The sequence below is a fragment of the Microtus pennsylvanicus genome, chromosome 8, assembly GCF_037038515.1.
Source record: "Microtus pennsylvanicus isolate mMicPen1 chromosome 8, mMicPen1.hap1, whole genome shotgun sequence".
Classification (NCBI taxonomy): Eukaryota; Metazoa; Chordata; class Mammalia; order Rodentia; family Cricetidae; genus Microtus; species Microtus pennsylvanicus.
Window position 1 is genome coordinate 61,823,559 of NC_134586.1, and position 22,607 is coordinate 61,846,165.

At 37.4% G+C, this 22,607-nt stretch overlaps 1 protein-coding gene across 3 annotated transcripts in view; it reads right to left on the minus strand.

Annotated features, from left to right (window-relative positions):
- The window catches only part of LOC142856324 (exocyst complex component 6B), a 523,494-nt gene that overhangs the window by 437,487 nt on the left and 63,400 nt on the right, over positions 1 to 22,607 (minus strand). For all 3 annotated transcript variants that reach the window (XM_075983673.1, XM_075983672.1, XM_075983674.1), the window contains exons 4-6: positions 21,156 to 21,246; positions 21,009 to 21,054; positions 4,259 to 4,463 (exon numbers count right to left, since the gene is read on the minus strand). In XM_075983673.1, coding sequence (XP_075839788.1) covers positions 4,259 to 4,463; positions 21,009 to 21,054; positions 21,156 to 21,246 — 342 coding nt within the window. The remainder of the gene's footprint in view (positions 1 to 4,258; positions 4,464 to 21,008; positions 21,055 to 21,155; positions 21,247 to 22,607) is intronic.

Genomic DNA, 22,607 nt, shown 5'->3' on the forward strand with positions numbered 1-22,607 from the left:
CATGTTGGCCAACAACTCCTAAATATAGGGCCTACCCTAAAGTGTAGTTAATATACCTAATAAGACTCCATTAGAGAAAGTAATTTTTCTTTTCTAAGTATCAATTGCAGACACAACAGGACTAACACACATATGAACTCACAAGAAATGTAGCAGTATTCACAGACCTTCACAGGTCTAAAGGCGCTGCTTCCTTTGAGTTATCCATCATGTCTGGTTCTTACAATCTTTCTGCCTCCCTTTTGCATAGATCCCTGAAGAAGGGTTTGATGAAAACATCCCATGTAAGACTGTGTTCTAAAGTCTCTTACTCTGTATACACTATCCACCTGTGAGTATCTTTATTTTCTTTATATTTCAAAAAGGAGCTTCTCTGATGATAGCTGAGCAAAGCAGAAAGTCATTAGAAACCATTTTGTTGCTATGTTCCCTTAGCAGAATAATAGTAGTTTGGTCTCCCTCCAGATCCCTGGGGTTATCTAGTCTTAGGTTCTTGGCTACCTGTGCAGTATCAAGTCTTTGTTCCATCTCAGGGAGAGGGCCTTACATCAAATCAGAGAGTGATTGTTACTCCCACATTTGTGCCACTATTACACCAGGATATCTTGCAGAAAGGTCATTGTTATAAGTTGTAGAGCTCGTAGTTGGGGTTGGCGATTATCTTTCTCTTCTTGGAGCATGCAATACACCTTCCAGTACCATGAACACTAGTCGGTATAAATAAAGCCTCTAGTTAAGCACCAGCTTGACTTCTCCATGTTCAATGAGATATGTAAGTGTTGTCTTCAGTAATAAGGTCTTAATACACCAATTCACAGAGGGCAATCAATAGTCTTGGCAATAGCCTAAGATGGCTGGGGGTTTCCATGGAGACCCTATGGCCAATGACTCAACTAGATATAACCCATTCTGGAACTGGAGGTTTCAGGTAGTGGCATAAAATGTCCAGTACAGGCATTGTCTCCCCCATTATTTGGTGGCTCCGTTTAGATTACTTTCATAAAGGTATGTTTTCTTTTTTAACAATGAAATGAAATAAGACAAAAACCAACACACTGGAATTGGACAAAACAAACAAAAGGAAAAAAGTCCCAGAGAAAGCATCAGAATCAGAGACCCACTCATTCACACACTCAGGAATCCCATAAAAACACTAAAATGGAAGCCATAATGTATATGCAAAGGACAGCGTCTTTTCTTAACATCAGTTATATAACCACATCATGTAGCAAAGGCAAGACAGAATTTTATTTATTTTTTTTTTTTATTTTTGAGACAGGGTTTCTCCATAGCTTTTTTGGTTCCTGTCCTGGAACTAGCTCTTCTAGACCAGGCTGGCCTCGAACTCACAGAGATCCGCTTGCCTCTGACTCCCAAGTGCTGGGATTAAAGGCGTGCGTCACCACTGCCTGGCATGACAAAATTTTAAAAGTAAAACCTTCTCTCAGTTAAAGGCCTCACAAGGAAAATAAGTCTAACAAAGAATGTTAATCTCATAAATGTCATTCAGCTCCACAAAGCCTAAGCCAAACTAATCAAAATAAGAAATACAGAAATGCTCCCTACACAGACTAATTTTATAACAAGAAATCAGTTTCAAAATGAAAATAGTAGACAATTAATAAAGACATTCTTTAGGCACTTTTAAAAAAATCACTTCATGTGACTATAAAATACACAAACATTTCTTTAGCCGAGGAACAGGCAAGAAGAGCATCAAGAAAAAGGAACAGGATAAAACACAGATTTTCTCCTTTAGGGATGGGGTGAACGTGATCTAGGCATGGGAGAAAGATTGAAGACAAACAGCTACTGACCATCAGGTGCCAAAGACCAGTTACACTGACCAAAGTCTTCATAGGCATAGAGAAAGGATTAATTTTCAGTCTCCATGTCACTGTGTTTCATTTTGATGAAACACATGGAATGTAGCTAAAAGTAATAATATACGCTACTCCTCCTTGCTACTTAAAAACTATCCTTGGTCTTGGTCCTTCTATTGGAATCTTCCAACACATACTAGTAATGGCAGAGACACATGATAGGAAGACTCTGAGTTCCTACGCAACAATTACGAGATTAAAAAATTACAAATCAGTAAACACAATAAATAAAAAATAAATCACTTCTCCTACTTTTCCAACATCTATTGATTCATACAAATACACTATAAACATGTGCGATGTAAAAAAACCCGTGGTAATTTCTATCATATCCTCTTTAATTTCTAGGTACCATAGAAGAATAAAAAGCACATAAACTGAATAAACAGATTTGGTTCTCAGAGAAAAAATATAGTCAATAAATTTTAAAAGCCATCAAGAATGTAAATTAATCAAGCACTGAAAATAAACTACCATATGACCCAATCATACACTTCTAGGGAACAACCAAAGTCCTCTGTATCAGCATTTTACAGAGACATCTGCACATCAGTTACTGCTGTACTATTCACAACCGCCAAGAAATGGAACCAGCCTAACACCAACAAACAAATGGAATAAGAAAACTGTGGTAAATATACTGCCCAGAATGAAGTAAAATCTTGCCATTACATGAAATAAATCAGATCCAAAAAGACAAATATGTTTTCAATGTACAATTTAAATTTTTTTTTTTGAGACAGGGTTTCTCTGTGGTTTTGGAGCCTGTCCTGGTACTAGCTCTGGTAAACCAGGCTGGTCTCGAACTCACATCGATCCGCCTGCCTCTGCCTCTCGTCACCACCGCCCAGCAACAATTTAAATTTTAAACTCAATATGCGCCTCTGCACACAAGCATGCATGTGTATGCACAAGCAATGAAACTAGAAAGAAAATCATGAGAAAAGAAGAAGAGTTCTTAATGAATTAGAAAATAGAATAAAGGAATAGACAAATAGATGCCTTGAATAAAGCAATTATTCATATTCTATATTCTAACAGGAAAAAAGTATTAAAAAATACATTCAGAGCTGATCATGAGGGCACACAACTTTAATCCAAGCTAGTTAACCTATCCATTGCTGCAACTTTATCTGATTTCAACTACAAGGTCTGACCTTGACAAGTTGTTAGCATTTAAATAAAGTCTCTTTCCTTCCCTCAGCATTCATTCTTCAGATAATTCAGTAATGAAAACAACTAACCTAAAATTAAATGAAGTGATAATAATTATAAGAGATCCCTCTTTCAGCAAAGGAATGTGAATTTATCTAGCAGAGGCCTAGAAAAGGAGCCTTTAAGAAGCCAGCTTCCAGCTGGGTGTGGCAGCATGTGCCTTTAAGTCCAACACTTAAGGATTAGTGGCACAAACCTACAGTTACAGCAGAGGCTGAGACAAGAACTGGTGCCTAAACTTTGAACTTTTTAAAGTATAACACCAATAAAATTTAAAAGGAGATTTAAAAAAAAGACATGCTTTATGAAAATATAATTGGCAAATCTCTTCTGCAGTATCAGAGAGATATTTGAACTAAGGTTATTAATGCTAATTGAACCCTCAAATAATGCTTCCAAATGTTATTTACTGTGCCTTGTTCCCCCCAATATTATACAAATCTACTAGAGAATACTTGTTTACAAAACCATAAAACACTTTCCATAAATAGTTAAAATCTATTTATTATTGCAGGCTATATCATCGAGTATGTTAAGCATCCGTATAACATCAATGTAACTTAAATTTCAAGAGGAAGTATTACTGCAAATCATTATTGTTTCTTCATTCACAATGACAAAAAACATTCCTCATGGTCTATTATATCTTAGAGATGAAGATATTTGAATAAAATAAATATTCCTAACACACTTGCTAAATTTTTGAGCTGTATTTCCCTTTCTGCAATCATAATCCACAAACCCCAACAGACCATTCTGTCACTAACACCATCAATGTCAAAAAAAATTTTTGCATGGCATGACACCTTCCTAATAGTAAATAATCAACCAAAGGCACATGTAATGAATGCAATTTATGTTGTTGACTAAAAGGAAAGCTTTACGAATTCTGGACTTTAAATACTATACAAAGTCAAGGGAAATGTTTGTTTTGTAAACTGAATTCTCTCCAGACTGACACAGACCATCACAATCAGTCACTGCTCAACAGCCACAGAGTGAACAACACATCTCACCCATCACTCTGTTGAGATAATAACATTTCCATTTATAGAGGACCTTCCTAAAATAAGAATTAAGACACTTGGCAAGGAGAAATTATGTGTATAACCAAATACTTGGAAAGCCAAGGGCAAATCTGTCACTAACCAAGTACCTACTTGTTTCATAGCGGTCTCTCCAATTTTGTCTGAATGCTTGCGGATGCTCTCCAGAAAGTCTTTGAGATCAGACATAGAAACATCCTTTATCTCTTCCCGAAGCTTGGGGATGTTGTCCACCATCACCTTACAGAATCGATAGTGGCTCACTTGAGGCAGATAGGTGTGTTCCAGATGCTCCAGAGTCTTCAGTGCAGGATAATGCCTACAAAAGAAATCAACCACCTTAGCAGATATTAGTCTTCCTTAGGGGCACAAATAAATTACTCAGGAAAAATTCAAACCTCAATTAGCTTTCACTATACATTTAGACAAATCCAAGGTAGTGTTTTAATGAAAACTTCTTAACTATTAAAAAGTTAATAAATGCTTTAAAGACTAGTAATTTACAAAAATCTGTCCAAAGAATAAACATGAATATCAATAAAATTAACTATATATAATTTTTTAATTATCTCAGTGTCAAAAGACCATGCTATAAAATGAAATACCCCAAGCTAATCTTCTAATGAAAACAGAAAGAAGAGCTTGAAAACTATGCACACGTGTTTGTGTTTGTTAGCTGAGATGAGTAAGTCTCAAAGACTACTCTAGCAGGACCTCAGACGAGCTCTGCACTTTCCCATTACCCAGAGGCTGGACAACAAATGAAACAGCTACCTCTCCCAAGATTGGACAATTAACCCAAATTTTTCTTTTCAGGATCCCCGAGAGATGCCATCACCCCCAGACAGAAGGAAGTAAATGTAAGAACATGACACCTACATTCCCAAGAGGTAGAATGGGTGGTTTTTGGTCGTTGAATGGGTTGTGGATATTTCTCATTGTTTAGGGTGGTTGGTTACAAGCTGATGTTGGTAATGGTCAGGAAAAAAGTTGAATAAAGGAGTTTATAATCAGGCTCTTTTTTTGAAAAGAAAAAAGGGTGATATAGATATGGTAGTACTGAATCTATTCTGAAAAAAGGGAGATATAGAAATAGATAAAAAGGTAGATTACTAAATCTACTTTTATACTAAAGAAGCAATGACTAGTTTTAAATATTTTACATTGATATGGATTTTTGTATATTGATACAAATCTAAGATACTTTTTATTAGAACATACTGTGCATGCATTTCTAATCTTGTTCAAGGTATTTTATCAACACAGCTCATTTAACAATGTAATGCAAATTTCCAGTCCTTGCAATTTATTATTACTAAGGATAATAAGGAAATGCAGGTTAGTAATTAGTAACCTAGTACAACTGAATTTGTAGTCATTAGGTCTGTCTTCAAGGTCAAACATATATTTTAGGTAGACATATCTTCAAACAATTGAGAGATTTCGGAATATAGCATTTAAGATGTTCAATAACGTAGGTTCATTTCTCTTATGACAATGAGACATGCCTGCTCCTGGAAGAACCAACCTACATCATAGAAGATGATGGGCATTGAAGAAATGACACATGGAGTTTACTTTCTGTGTGGCAAAAGTAAGCCACTAGGCAATAAAAATTGTTCTTGCCTCAACTGCTGACACTATGCTGTCCAAATTGGAAAAGCAAGACAAAAAAGACAGTGACAGCCAAATCTTGTCAAGAAAAGGCAGGACAGTCATTCAAAAATTCTGCTTCATAGAAAAGTCTATCACATATTCATTCTAGGCCTATAGGCCGAAGATGGCTGCCCCAACATTAAAAAGGATCCTTGGGTGACTGTCCAGGCAGCCAGCTGCTTCTGTCATTTATCACAATTTTTGGAAGTCACTTGCTTGCACTTTCTACTGACACAGTTAGTATTATTTCCTTCTCGGGTCTTTGAGGGAGTTGAAGACTAGATAGTTAGAGGAATAGTTTTCCATGTTTATCAGACTCAGAAAAAAAACTCAATAAAGAGAAGTAAAGTGTATAACGCTGAGAAACATCAAAAGTTAGTTTTGGGTAGTACTCTAAGTTAGGACAGAAAGTGAATTAGGTACAAGACTTTGAATAGATAATAAACTATTTTCTCTGCGTTTTTCAAATGTAAATGAACTAGATATTGTTGATAAATTTATTGCCTGTATATATTGTATATAGTTATTGTTTTTATTGTATATAGTTTTGCTTATATTTGTCATAACTTTTATCTTAGACAAAAGGAGGAAATATGACAATATTTTTTTGTAATCTAACAAATAAAGCTTGCCTGAAGATCAGAGTATGGAGCTAGCCACTAGTGAGCCATAGAAGCCAGGCAGTGGTGGCACACACCTTTAATCTCAATACCTAGGGGGCACATGCCTTTAATTCCAGAACTACAGAGGTGAAGACAGGAAGGGATATGGCTGGGTGAAGAGAGATATATAAGGCAGGAGGAGACAGGAGCTAAGCACATACAGTCTGAGGAATTGTAGAAAAAGGATACCCCATTCAGTCTCATTTCTGGGTTGGTATCACATACCAAAAGTAAATCAAGATCAGATTAACAATTTAAGTAGGCCTATAACCCCTAAGAAAAGAGAAGCAGTCAACAAAAGTCGCCCAACCAAAAAAAGCCCAGGGCCAGATGGTTTCAGTACAGAATTCTACCAGAATTTCAAAGAGCTAATACCAATACTCCTCAAATTGTTCCACACAATAGAAACAGAAGGGACATTGCCAAACTCTTTTTTACAAGGCTCCAGTTACACTGATACCCAAACCACACAAAGGCAACTAAGAAAGAAAATTGCAGGCCAGTCTCCTTCATGAACACTGATGAAAAAATAATCAATAAAATACTGGCAAGCAGAATCCAAGAACACATCAGAGAAATCTTCCACCATGATCAAGTAGGCTTCATCTGAGAGATGAAGGAATAGTTCAACGTATGAAAATTTATCAATGTAATCCACCGTATAAATAAACCAAAAGAAAAAAAACACATGATCATCTCATTAGATGCTGAAAAACCCTTCGGCAAAATCTAATACGCTTTCATGCTAAAAGTCTTGGAGGGATATAAGGAACATACCTAAACATAAAAAAGGAAATAAACAGCAAGTGAACAGTCAAGATCAAACTAAATGGAAAGAAACTCAAAGCGATTCCACTAAAATCAGGAACAAGACAAGGCTGCCCATTCCCTCCATATCTATTCAATATAGTACTTGTAGTTCTAGCTAGAGCAATAAGACAACAAAAGGAGATCAAGGGGATACAAATCAGAATAGAAGAGGTCAAACTTTCACTATTTGCAGATGATATGATAATATATATGCCCCCAAAAGATTCTTCTAGGGAATTCCTACAGCTGATAAACACCTTCAGTAATGTAGCAGGATAAAAGTTTAACTCAAAAGAATCAGTAGCCCTCTCATATACAGATGATAAATGGGCAGAAATCAGAGAAACATCAGCCTTCACAATAGCCACAAACAACATAAAATATCTTGACTTAACTCTAACCAAACAATTGAAAGACTTGTATGACAAGAACTTTAAATCTTTGAAGAAAGAAACTGAAGACACCAGAAAACGGAAAGATCTCCCATTCTCCTGAATAGGTAGTATGAACACTGTAAAAATGGCAATCTTACCAAAAGCAACCCGTATATTCAATGCAATCCCCATCAAAACCCCAGCACAATTCTTAATAGACTTTGAAAGAACAACACTCAACTTCATATGAAAAAAACAAAAAACTCAGGATAGCCAAAACAATCTTGTACAATAAAGAAACTTCCAAAAGCATTACCAGCCCTGACTTTAAGCTCTACTATATAGCAACAGTAAAGAAAACGCTTGGTATTGGCACAAAAACAGATAGTTGGACCAAAGGAATTGAATCAAAGACCCTTATATTAGGCCACACACCTATAAACACCTGATTTTTTTTATAAAGAAGCTAAAGTTATAAAATGGAAAAAAGAAAGCATCTTCAACAAATGGTGCTGGCATAACTGGAGGTCAACATGTAGAAGAATGCAAATAGATCTATATCTATCCCCACGCACCAAACTCAAGTCCAAATGAGTCAAAGACCTCAACATAAATCCAGCCATACTAAACCTCATAGAACAGAAAGTGGAAAGAAGTCTTGAATGCATTGGCAGAGAAGACCACTTCCTAAATATAATACCAGTAGCACAGGCACTGAGATCAACAGTAAATGGGATCTCCTGAAACTGAGACATTTCTGTAAGGCAAAAGACACACAGCTAACAAGACAAAATGGCAGCCCATAGAATAGGAAAAATTTTTTCATTAACCCCACAACTGACAGAGAACTGATCTCCAAAATATAAAAATAACTCATGGCACTAGACATCAAAATATCAGTAACTGATGGAAGCAGATGCAGAGATCCATGCCTAAGCACTGGGCTGAGCTCCTGGAGTCCAGTCGTAGAGAGGGAGGAGAGATAATATGATAATATGAGCAAAGGGGTCACACACAGAAACACCTGACCTGAGCTAGTGGGAGCTCACTGACTCCAGACTGAGAGCTGGGGAACCTGCATAGGACAGAATTAGGTCCTCTGAATATGGGTGACAGTTGTGTGGCTTGAGCAGTTGGTAAGGCCACTAGCAGTAGAACCAGTATTTATCCCTAGTACATAAACTGGTTTTTTTTTTAAGCCCATTCCCTATGAAGGGATACCCTGCTCAATCTAGATACAGGGTGGAGGGCCTTGGCCCTGCCTCAAGTGATGTGACAGACTTTGTTGATTCCCCATGGGAGACCTCACCCTCTTTAAGAAGTAGATGGGGGTGGGATGGGTGGAAGGTGGGGGAATAGCAGGAGGGGAAGGAGAGGGAACTGGGATTGGTGTGTAAAATAAGATTGTTTTGACAGCCTACAGATTGGGAAATGATCTTCACCAACCCCATATCAGACAGAGGTCTGATCTCCAAAATATACAAACAACAAGAAATTGGTCATCAAAAGAACAAAATTTAAAAAATGGAGTACAGACCTAAACAAAGAACTCTTAACAGATGAATCTAAAATAGCTAAAAGACACTTAAGGAAATGTTCAACATCCTTAGTCATCAAAGAAATGCAAATCAAAACAACTCTGAGATTCTATCTTACACCTGTAAGAATGGTCAAGATCAAAAACGCTGATGACGACTTATGCTGGAGAGGTTGTGGGGTAAAGGGAACACTCCTGCATTGCTGGTGGGAATGCAAGCTGGCACAGCCCCTTTGGATATCAGTATGGTGATTTCTCAGAAAATTAGGAAACAACTTTCCTCAAGACCCAGCAATACCACTTTTGGGAATATATCCAAAGAATGCTCAATCGTCCTACAAGGACATGTGCTCAACCATGTTCATAGCAGCATTGTTTGTCAAAGACAGAACCTGGAAACAACCTAAATGCCCCTCAACCAAAGAATGGATAAGGAAAATGTGGTACATTTACACAATGGAGTACTACACAGCAGAAAACAATAATGACATCTTGAAATTTGCGGGCAAATGGATGGATCTAGAAAACATCATATTAAGTGAAGTAACCCAGATCCAGAAAGACAATTATCATATGTATGCCTTCATAAGTGGTTTTTAAACATAAAGCAAAGAAAACCAGTCTACAAATAACAATCCCAGAGAACCTAGAAAACAATAAGGACCCTAGAAGAAACATATATGGATATAATCTACATGGGAAGTAGAAAAGACAAGATCTCCTAAGTAAATTGGGAGCATGGGGACCTTGGGAGAGGATTGAAGAAAAAGAGAGAGGCGTGGGGGGGGGGGGGGCAACAGAGGAAAATGAATATAGCTCAATAAAAAAGTAAGATTGTTTTAAAAATAAAAAATGATGTATATTATCATCAGTATTTTCAATAGATAAGAATTCACATCCCACTAATAAGGAAGTTTATTGTTAGCAAATACATAAGAAATTTAATAGACAAAAATATATAAGACTCTTAAATTATAGACTAATTTATACTAAGAAATAAAACAAAATAACTTATGTATTAAGAAAAAAAACGGGGCTGGAGAGATGGCACAGAGGTTAAGAGCACTAGCTTCTCTTCCAAAGGTCCTGAGTTCAATTCCCAGCAACCACATGGTGGCTCACAACCATCTGTAATGAGGTCTGGTGCCCTCTTCTGGCATGAGGGCATACATGAAGGCAGAATGTTGTATACAAAATAAATAAATAAATCTTTAAAAAAGAAAAGAAAAGAAAAAAACTGTGTAGCTAAACAAACTGTGATACATCCATGTATTAAAGGACCAATAAACTAGTATAAATATGTTGATTGAAAAATGTTTTTTTAAAGAAATAGCTCTAACTAACACTTCTCAGCCTTGCCTGGATCAACAACAGCACTGTTCCCTTTAGTTCTATGTCTGGTTCATCTATCTTATACCTCAGAAAAATGTGCTAAATAAATTTTTAGAGCAGAGAGATGATCTTGGAGCTTGATCTATCTTTTCCATAAATATTTCCTAGATGGTATACTAATTTAAAAACCAACAAACCTTGCCGGGCAGTGGTGGCGCACGCCTTTAATCCCAGCACTCGGGAGGCAGAGGCAGGCGGATCTCTGTGAGTTCGAGACCAGCCTGGTCTACAAGAGCTAGTTCCAGGACAGGCTCCAAAACCACAGAGAAACCCTGTCTCGAAAAACCAAAAAAAAAAAAAAAAACCAACAAACCTTATAAGTACAATGACAACATTTGTAAAGTATACATGTAAGCCAGACACGTTAGCTCTCACCTGTAATCACAGCACTTGAGAGGCTGAAGCAGGAGGTTCACCATGAGTTCAAGGCCTGGACTAGGCAAATAGTTACAGACCAGACCTTGTCTTCTCCCCCACAAAAAAAATAGCATAAGTATGTATATATGCATGATTTATTAATAAATAGGTATAAATATCCATCAGCAAATGGAAGTCATAGACACAAAAGTTCAAAGCAATAACTAGGAAAAAACATACAAAAGTGAGAATCATAGTTTTTTTCATTAGATAGCAAAATATTCATGATCATTTTCTTTTCAGGCTTTAAAATTCCCTAATTCTGACATTTCCCCTATCTGTCTAGGAGAAGAAAACTCATTCCTTCCATAGATGAAACAAACATACAGGTCTAATTTGGACATGGTTTCATCACAGCAGACACACTCTTCTTGCCTCAACACGGTTGCCCCATAAACACCTAGACTAGAAACTAGTTTATTTCCTTTAACAGTCTTCTCTCATAGGTTTCTAGAATCAAACTCTTAGTCCAAGCAAATAGAGTAGTTTATTCCCCCTAAACTTAGAAATAAAAGTACAAATACATACAAATCTGAAATAATTATTTTCATTAAAATTTTAGACTCTTAACACATTACAATTTTGCATGATTTAGTATACACAGAATAGCAATGACACAACTAGGTACGAAGAGCTATGTGTAATAAAATGTAGTTCCTCTAAAAAAAAACTTTAGAATGGGTAAAAAGCCAGAAATTGAGTCACAAAGATAAATACATTCTGAGGCTTACTTCTATTTTGGAGTTCTGTTTACAGAAAGAGAAGAATCTAGCCATACAGCCTGCAGACATGCAACCCATGCTGAAAACATCAGCTCTGTCAAACAGAACCACATTTTTCAAGGCAAATTAATACAAAACTCAATGATTTCTGGCAACAAAGAAGAGCACCTATTTCCCCATTGTCCCTTTTCCCCTGGCAAACTTGTGTTCCAGACAGGACAGAACAGTAAAATTATTCAAATTTAGAGTATTTGAAAAACAACGGTAGCCAAATAAATATTTAACACTCATCAAAAGAAAAAAACCATGTATAGAGTCCATGGAAATCCCATTCAAGATTTGGACATTACTTTTATCAGCATCTATATTATTACAACTGAATGTATTTTTCTTTTTTTTTCTTTTTTTTTTTTTCGAGACAGGGTTTTTCTGTGGCTTTGGAGCCTGTCCTGGAACTAGCTCTGTAGACCAGGCTGGTCTCGAAATCACAGAGATCCGCCTGCCTCTGCCTCCCGAGTGCTGGGATTAAAGGCGTGCGCCACCATCGCCCGGCCTTACAACTGAATGTAGAGGGCTAGAAAGGTGGCTTAGCAGTTAGGAGTGCTTACTCTTCTTGCAGAGGACCCATGTTTTGTTCCCAGCCCCCAAACAGCAGTTAACAACTATCTGTAACTCCAGTTCTAGGGGATTCAATGCATCTTCTGACCTCAACTGTCTCTTCAAACCTTTGTAAGTGCCTGCATGCACATCCTACACATGTATGCACTTAAGCACATACACATAAAATTAAAGAAATAAAGTTTAAAAAACTGAATGCAGGCTGTGGCCGGCTCAGTTAGTCAGCAATGCTGCACTGGCATAAAGATTTGAGTTTGGATCCCCACACCATAGAAAAAACAGGTATGGTGGATACGCCTATACCCCAGTTCTATGCGATACAGGCAGGTGGATCCCTGAAGTTCACTGGCAGACCTATCTAAAAAGTAAAGATGAAGAGTGATCAAATAAAAAACCCAACCTCAACTTCTGGCCACCACATGCACTTATATAAACCCGCATACACAACTAAACACCCACACTGACAAGTACATATACCACATATATTGTATAATGTAATATATACAATTATAATAAGATAATACAAATAAAATATTTTTTAAAAAAAAACTGGATCTTAAAGCTCTTGCAAAGGACCCAAGTTTGTATCCCAGCACCTATATCAAGCAGCTCACAACTGCCTATAATTCCAGTTCCAGGGGAAATGACACCCTCTTCTAAATTCTGGGGATTCCTGTACTCAAATGCATAATAAACATATACACATACACATATAATCAAAAAATTATTTCTAAAAAAAAATCTTTTTTTTTTTTTTTGGATTTTTCGAGACAGGGTTTCTCCGTAGCTTTTGATTCCTGTCCTGGATCTAGCTCTTGTAGACCAAGCTGGCCTCGAACTCACAGAGATCCGCCTGCCTCTGCCTCCCAAGTGCTGGGATTAAAGGCGTGCACCACCACCGCCCAGCAAGGAAACATAAAACCCAATAATATAATCACTATTTACAACTCAAAAAAAAAAATACCAGTCCTTTAGCCACGAAATACCACTTTATAAACAAGCAGATCTTGGTTAATACCCAAAACAACTGTTTTCAGTCATTGAACAGCAGTCAGCTGATAACTGAACTCCAAAAAAAGAGAACAACCTGAAGGTAATCTCTCCATCGTGGACAGTCAGAACACCCTCACAGAGCCTGAAGATGTGCTGACTTAAGGCATCATATACTAGGTCAAAAAGGCCAGGGGCGGGGGGGAGAAATCTGCATAGGCTTTCCTGCTTATCATTAGACCGGGGTATGTGAGGTGAAGAAAAGGGGAGAGAAAAAGGGGAGACAAGGGATGGAGGAAAGTTCGGGGGGCGGGGGGGATAGACTAACAGTGAGTTATAAGATAAACACTTTGTGCTGCTAGGGTTATACATAGGAAGTGGTCTCCTGTGCCCATGTGTTGTAGAGTACTTCCCATTTTCTCTTCTATCAGGTTCGGTGTGTTCGGAATGATATTGAGGTCTTTAATCCATTGGACTTGAGTTCTGTGCATGGCGATAGATATGGATCTATTTTCATTCTTCTACAGGTTGACATCCAGTTTTGCCAGCACAATTTGTTGAAGATGCTCTCTTTTTCCATTGTATACTTTTAGCTCCTTTATCGAAAATCAGGTATTCATATGTTTGTGGGTTAATGTCAGGGTCTTCTATTCGATTCCATTGGTCGACTTCTCTGTTTTTATGCCAATACCAAGCTGTTTTTAATACTGTAGCTCTGTAATAGTTTGAAGTCAGGGATGGTAATGCCTCCAGACAATCCTTTATTGTATAAGATTGTTTTGGCTATCCTGGGTGTTTTCTTTTTCCATATAAAGTTGATTATTGTCTTCTCCAGATCTGTGAAGAATTTTGATGGGAGTTTGATGGGGATTGCATTGAATCTATAGATTGCTTTTGGTAGAATTGCCATTTTTACTATGTTGATCCTCCCAATCCAAGAGCAGGGGAGATCCTTCCATTTTCTGGTGTCTGCTTCAATTTCTTTCTTCAAAGACTTAAAGTTCTTGTCATATATATCTTTCATTTCCTTGGTCAGAGTTACCCCAAGATATTTTATGTTATTTGTGGCTATCGTGAAAGGTGATGCTTCTCTGATTTCCCTCTCTGTTTCCTTATCCTTAGTGTATAGGAAGACCACTGATTTTTTGGAGTTGATCTTGTATCCTGCCACATTACTAAAGGTGTTTAAAAGTTCTTTGGTGGAGTTTTTGGGGTTGCTTATGTATACTATCATATCATCTGCAAATAACGAAAGTTTAACTTCTTCCTTTCCAATACGAATCCCCTTGATCCCCTTATGTTGTCTTATTGCTATTGCTAGAACTTCAAGCACTATATTGAAGAGGTATGGAGAAAGTGGACATCCTTATCGTGTTCCTGATTTTAGAGGGATGGCTTTGAGTTTTTCTCCATTTAATTTAATGTTAACTGTTGGCTTGCTGTAAATAGCTTTTATTTTATTTAGGTATGACCCTTGTATCCCTAGTCTCTCCAAGACCTTAATCATAAAGGGGTGTTGAATTTTGTCGAATGCTTTTTCAGCATCTAATGAAATGATCATATGGTTTTTTTTCTTTCAGTTTATTTATATGGTGGATTACATTGATAGATTTGCGTATGTTGAACCAGCCCTGCATCTCTGGGATGAAGCCTACTTGATTATAATGGATAATTTTTCTAATGTGTTCTTGGATTCGGTTTGCCAGTATTTTGTTGAGAATTTTTGCGTCGATATTCATGAGTGAGATAGGCCTGTAATTCTCTTTCTTGGTTGGGTCTTTGTGTGGTTTTGGTATCAGGGTAACTGTAGCTTCATAAAAGGAATTTGGCAATGACTCTTCTGTTTCTATATTGTGAAATACATTAAGGAGTATAGGTATTAGCTCTTCTTGGAAGTTCTGGTAGAATTCTGCAATGAAACCATCTGGTCCTGGGCTTTTTTTGGAAGTGAGATTTTTGATAACAGTTTGTAGTTCTTCGCGACTAACAGGTCTATTTAGATGGTTCACCTGGTCTTGGTTTAGCTTTGGTATATGGTACTTATCTAAAAAAAATGTTCATTTCTTTCGTATTTTCCAGTTTTGTGGCATATAGGCTTTTGTAGTAAGATCTAATGATTCTCTGAATTTCCTCTGTGTCTGTGGTTATGTCCCCCTTTTCATTTCTGATCTTATTTATTTGCGTGTTCTCTCTCTGTCGTTTAATTAGTTTGGATAGGGGTTTGTCGATCTTGTTGATTTTCTCCAAGAACCAACTTTTTGTTTCATTGATTCTTTGTACTGTTTTCTGTGTTTCTATTTTGTTGATTTCCACCCTCAGTTTGATTATTTCCAGTCTTCTGCTCCTCCTGGGCTCGTCTGCTTCTTTTTTTTTCTAAGGCTTTCAGGTGTGCTGTTAAGTCCCCGATGTATGCATTCTCCGTTTTCTTTAAGTGGGCACTTAGTGTTATGAACTTTCCTCTTAGCACTGCTTTCATCGTGTCCCATAGGTTTGAGTATGTTGTCTCTTTATTTTGATTAAATTCAAGGAAGATTTTAATTTATTTCTTAAATTGAGAAGATCTTCACCAACCCCGCAACTGACAAAGGTCTGATCTCCAAAATAGATAAACAACTGAAGAAACTAGACCGTAAAAATCTAATCAACCCAATTATAAAATGGGGCACTGAGCTGAAAAGAGAATTCTCTTTTTTTTTGGTTTTTCGAGACAGGGTTTCTCTGTAGCTTTGGAGCCTGTCCTGGAACTCCCTTAGTAGACCAGGCTGGCCTCGAACTCACAGAGATCCGCCTGTCTCTCCCTCCCATGAAAAGAGAATTCTCAACAGAAGAAACTCAAATGGCCAAAAGACACTTAAGGTCATGATCAACTTCCTTAGCGATCAGGGAAATGCAAATCAAGACAACTTTAAGATACCATCTTACACCTGTCAGAATGGCTAAAATCAAAAACACCAATGATAGCCTTTGCTGGAGAGGTTGTGGAGAAAAAGGTACACTCATCCATTGCTGGTGGGAATGCAAACTTGTGCAACCACTTTGGAAAGCAGTGTGGCGGTTTCTCAGGAAATTCAGGATCAACCTACCCCTGGACCCATCAATACCACTCTTGGGAATATACCCAAGAGAGGCCTTATCATACAACAAAAGTATAAGCTCTACTATGTTCATAGCAGCATTGTTTGTAATAGCCAGAACCTGGAAACAACCTAGATGCCCTTCAATGGAAGAATGGATGAAGAAAGTATGAAATGTATACATATTAGAGTACTACTCAGCAGTAAAAAACAAGGACTTCTTAAATTTTGCATACAAATGGATGGAAATAGAAAACACTATCCTGAGTGAGGGAAGCCAGACCCAAAAAGTGGAACATGGGATGTACTCACTCATATTTGGTTTCTAGCCATAAATAAAGGACATTGAGCCTATAATTAATGATCCTAGAGAAGCTAAATAAGGAGAAACCAAAGAAAAACATATAGGCATCCTCCTGAATATTAACCTTCATCAGGCGAGGAAAGGAGACAGAGACAGAGACCCAATCTGGAGCACCGGGCAGAAATCTCAAGGTCCAAATCAGGAGCAGAAGGAGAGAGAGTACGAGCATGGAACTCAGGACCGCGAGGGGTGCACCCACACACTGAGACAATGGGGATGTTCTATCGGGAACTCACCAAGGCCAGCTGGCCTGGGTCTGAAAAAACCTGGGATAAAACCAGACTCGCTGAACATAGCAGACAATGAGGACTACTGAGAACTCAAGAACAATGGCAATGGGTTTTTGATCCTACTGCATGTACTGACTTTGTGGGAGCCTAGGCAGTTTGGATGCTCACCTTACTAGACCTGGATGGAGGTGGGTGGTCCTGGAACTTCCCACAGGGCAGGGAACCCTGATAGCTCTATGGGCTGACAAGGGAGGGGAACTTGATTGGGAGAGGGGGAGGAAAATGGGAGGCAGTGGCGGGGAAGAGACAGAAATCTTTAATAAATAAATAAACGGAAAAAAAAATAAGATAAACACTTCAGGGAGGTCAGAAACGGCAGAGAACTCCTCTAAACCCAAACAGCCGAATGGCAAGGTACACAGGCACAACTGTGCCTACCAGACCAGATTAAATATTCTGTAAAGTGGACTGCACTTGGCCTAGCAGATTTGGTTTTTGTTGTTAGTGTAGGAGAATATCTCACTATGCATCCCGAGCTGACCTAGAACTCACTATAAAGACAAGACTGGCCTCAAACTCAGAGATCTACCTGCCTCAGCTTCCTGAGTGCTGGGATTTCAGGCATGAGCTTATCATGGCTGGCCATAGCAGAGTTGATGGAGGAAGGTCATTGGTTAAATTAAAAGAAACTGCTTGGCTCTCATTGGTTAGGAGATAGGTGGGAGGAGTAAACAGAACAAAACGCTGGGAGGAAGAGGAAGTGGGGCAGACTCGACAGCTCTCTTCTCGGGAGCAGACTCCTTCAGGAGAGACGCCATGCCCCGCTCCTGGGCAGACGCACGTGATGAAGCTCCGACCCAGGATGGACTTAGACTAGAATCTTCCCGGTAAGACCGGTGCTATACAGATGATAAGAAATGGGCTAGTCCAGGTGCGAGAGTTAGCCTAGAAGAGGCTAGGTAGAAATGAGCCAAGCGGTGTTTAAATGAATACAGTGTCTGTGTAATTATTTCGGGTAAAGCTAGCCGGGCAGGCGGCTGGGGTGTTGGGGACGCAGCCCCGCCGCCGCGCTCCATATTACTACACAGAGTTTTAAAATGGGGTCTGCAAACTACTACTTCTCAAAATAAAGCCCAAAACTCAAAAAAAAAAAAAAGCAAAGTTCCCCAGACTCCAGATACTCATCAACATAATAATGTCAATTATCCAGTCAAAAAATATTTTTGACCTATAACCAGAAAAACAAAATTAGTTCAAAAGACGATTCAAAAGTGGCAGAATAGCAAATGTATGCAAATAGCAATTAGATCCATGTGTATGTGCTTAAAGGGAAACACAAAGGTCTGAGAAGAAGGAAGCATCAAAAACCAATGGAGGGCTATGGCCTCTGCACTTCAGGGTGCTTTTCTAGGCTGCACAGACCTCCTGCATTACATCCCCAGCAACAGGTTCTGAGGAAGTTCAAGGTCATCCTCAGTCACTCATAAGTTCAAGGACAGCTTGGAAATCATAGTGAGACTCTGTCTTTTAAAAAAAAATGCTTTGGTTTTTTTTATTTAATTTCTTATTGTGTATATGTAGATATGGTAGAAGTGAGTACCACAGTGCATGAAGGTCAAGGGAACACTGAGGCATCAGTTCTCTACTTCCACCTTTACATGAATTCTAGGTATGGAACTCAGGTCATCAGATACGCAACAAGCATTCTACATACTGAGTCATCTCTCCACACCACCCAAAAAATGTTTTTTTTTAATTCAGGAGATAAACAAGATAACATTTTCCACTGGAATGCTTATAACTAAAAGACAGGCAATAATACACACTGGGGCTAAAGGGCTGGCTCAGAATTTAAGAGCACTTGCTGCTCTTTCAGAGGGACCAGGTTCAACTCCCAACAACCATACATTAGCTCAAAACCATCTTTAACTCCAGTCCCAGTGGATCCAAAGCTTTCCATGTGGTTCACAAACACACATGTAGGAAAAATACTCATATGTATAAAATAATAAAATAAATAAATTTAATAAATCTGAAAGTTTTAAATAATAATAAGCACTATCATGTGATGATGTTAGGTAGATTAAAACGATGCAGCTGCTTTGAGTAGTGAAGCAGTTTCACTAAACAGTAGAACACTGAGCTATAGCAAGACCTAGCAATTCCATTCAGAGGTATATTCCCAAAAGAATTTAGGGAGTTTAAGCCCATGTAAAAACTTACAAGTAGCTATATAGAGCTTTATTCATCGTAACTTAAAAGTGAAAATAACCCAAACGTTTGTCTAATAATGACAAAACAAAATGCAGTCCATCCACACAGTGGAAAAGCACCCCATTAAAAAGAGTGAAGCACTGATTCACACGAAGGCATGGCTGACTCCTGAAAACACTGTAAGAGAGAGAATCGAATGTAGAAGACCGCATACTGTGTGCCCCCTTTATACGAGATATTCACAATATGCAAACATACAGATATAAAGTAAAGTAGTGGCTGCTCAGTCTAAGGGAAGGAAAAACGGGATCAAGGTTTATTTGAGGTGACTGACATGTTCTACAGTCAGGAAGTGAAGATAGTGACAGCCTTGCAAATACTCTAAAACAACACTAAGTTGTACTCATAAAATGGTGGCTACAAAAAACAATTATCTAATATTTAAATTATTTAATTTTTATTTTATTTTACATATTTATTTTAAATAAATTTAATTTTTTTAATAAATAAAGAATTTACAGCTATTATCACACTAACACAAAAAAAGAGATGGCAATGAATTCAGGTCTATATAAAGAAATAAGAGTGCCAGAATCACTTAAAATATATAAAGGAAGATTTTTTTCATTTTACTTTTAAAATATTTTAATTTAAAAGTTTGTAGCAAAAATGCAAGTGTATTATAGGCACTATGCCATATTCTGAAATAAGAGCAATGACAACAACAACACCAGGAAGTGAGGTTAAGCAGAGATATAGGTTTAAATTTTTAATTGGCAAGCAATAATTACATATAAGCATGGGGTACAGTGAGATAATTTCATGTATACAACAGATAATGATTTAATCTATAAAGCATTTCCATTTAAATATGCATTACTATTAAAAGAACTTTGCAGGGGCTGGAGAGATGGCTCAGAGGTTAAGAGCATTGCCTGCTCTTCCAAAAGTCCTGAGTTCAATTCCCAGCAACCACATGGTGGCTCACAACCATCTGTAATGGGGTTTGGTGCCCTCTTCTGGCCTGCAGGCATACACACAGAATATTGTATACATAATACATACATACATACATACATACATACATACATACATAAAAGAACTTTGCATAATGTATGGTTTGCCATAATTTTTTCAAGATTCACTATGAGTTAAAAAGGATTATTATAAGCTTAGAAGCAATCATTTTAAAGAAATAAAGAGGTATGGATTATATGGCATTAGTGAATACATGATAGAATCCAAATATCTAGTGAACTGATTGAGAAGAAAGGAGATACAGAGAGAAAGAACAAGGAACAGTGAAGACAAATGGAAAATAAGTTAGACTGAAAGTCATATACAGATATACTGTATATGATAAGTATATACATAAACTGATAAGTCTATCAGTCATAAAAGATCTAAGGATCTCAACTAAAAAACAGATTGTCCCTTTAAAAAAAAATAGCGAGATCAAGCCATGCATGGTAACATACACTGACAATCTCTTATCTCCAAAACATAAAAAAAAAAAAGAAGACAAAAAACAATAATAAGCCTATACCCCTCAAACCTAATGAGGTTATAGAAGTCAAGGAAAGACTGAAGACAGCTCAAGGGGCAAGTAGGGAGTTGAGAGAGCACTTGTTGCTCTCACAAAGGACCTGCATTCAGCCTCCAGCATCCAGAGAATCCAATGCCTTTTTCTGGTCTCTGTGAACACCCTCACGCACACAGCAAACACACAGAAACGCACACACATACATATAAATAAATAAGAAAACAAATCTCTTTTAACTGTTCAACTTAAAAAACATCTTACCTTTTGGTTTTCATCTGGTCCCTCAGTTTGCTGTACATCTCTAGGACTTGAAAGAGAAAACAGATCACACAGGTATCATTTAAGCAAAATAACTAACTCAGCTAAAGGAAATACATCAAGAATCCTACTCCACTCCCAGTTTCTCACCTGGAAGGCACAGCATTAACTTATCAACAGTTGCAGAAATATTCCTCTGTTGTAGTCTACACTGCTTCAGCTCTTCCATTGCTATTACCAGCTTGACAAAAGGGGAAAAACAGAATTATGTCAAGAACTATAAAAAGAAAAAAAAGTTTTCAGTTACATTTCCTACTCTGCATGCAATGCATCCAAGAATGTCAGTTTCCTAGTAAAACCTACAATGCAAGCTAAGGAACTGTCTTCTTCAATCAGTGAAACATTTCTACATGGCTTCCTACTTTCTCCCCAACCTGCACACATGTAAAATGAACCTTAAAGAACCTTAAAGTACAAAGGCCATCCAGAAAAAAAAAAATCTGCCCATTGTCTCCAAACCCTATGCAAACTCCATGATTTACATTTCTAGGCAGTCCTTCTAATCCTCAACTAGGTCCCGATTTTAACAAGCAAGTTCCAAAATTAGAAGATATGGCTTTTGTACACGATTCAGTTTACTGAAGATCAATTTATTCTCTTCTCATACTCATCTCACAATGTAACAAACTATTTCTGTAGAATATAGACTATGTGAAATGAAAAAAAATCCACCTATCTATTTACAGAATTCATCTCACACACACACACACAAAAAAATTATATCCTTAGATATGTGAAAAGAATAAAGAGAAGGAAGGTGGATGACCCAAAAAAGGAATGTACTTCAGGTCAGAAAAGGTTGACTTTGTGCTCAGATTTGTTTTGATTATTAACATAAATTTCAGATCCATCTGTTCTTTTTTCCCCCATCAGTAAAATAGTGGAATTAACAGACTTGGATTTGGAACAAATAAATAAATGGAAGTAAATAAAAGTACAAATTGGAAAGTTTAAATAAGTTTGTCAATTAATAGAATAAATGATTCTTTTTAAAGAAATATTTGCTGAGCACTTATTTTACAACAGCTGCTGTTTAGAGACAGAAGAGATGCAATAATGAATAAAATAAGTAAAATTCCCTAATGATATAGAACTAATTCTAATGGGGGGAGACAAACAAAAACTACATACGTAAAAAATGTAAACCAAAAATAGGATAGTACAGTGGAGAAAAACAGAATGAGACAAAACAAAAAAGAATGCAGAGAATGAGGATGAGACTGCAATTTCCAATAAGGTCCACAAGCCTATAACCACAGGACTCTGGAGACTGAGGCAGGAGGATCATTATAAGTTCAAGGCTAGCCTACATTACAGAGTGAGTTCGAGGCTAGCCTGGGCAACATAGCAATAATACCCGGTTTCAAAAAAGATACAGATTTTTAGAATATTATCAGACATGAAATAAATAAAATAATTATAACAAAAAAGGAAGGGAGAGAAAAAGAGAGTGAGACAGAACGAAAGAAGGAAGGAAGAAGAGAGAGACAGAGAGAGCAGAGAGAAAGAGAGTAATACAAACCAGGTATGGTGGCTTATGCC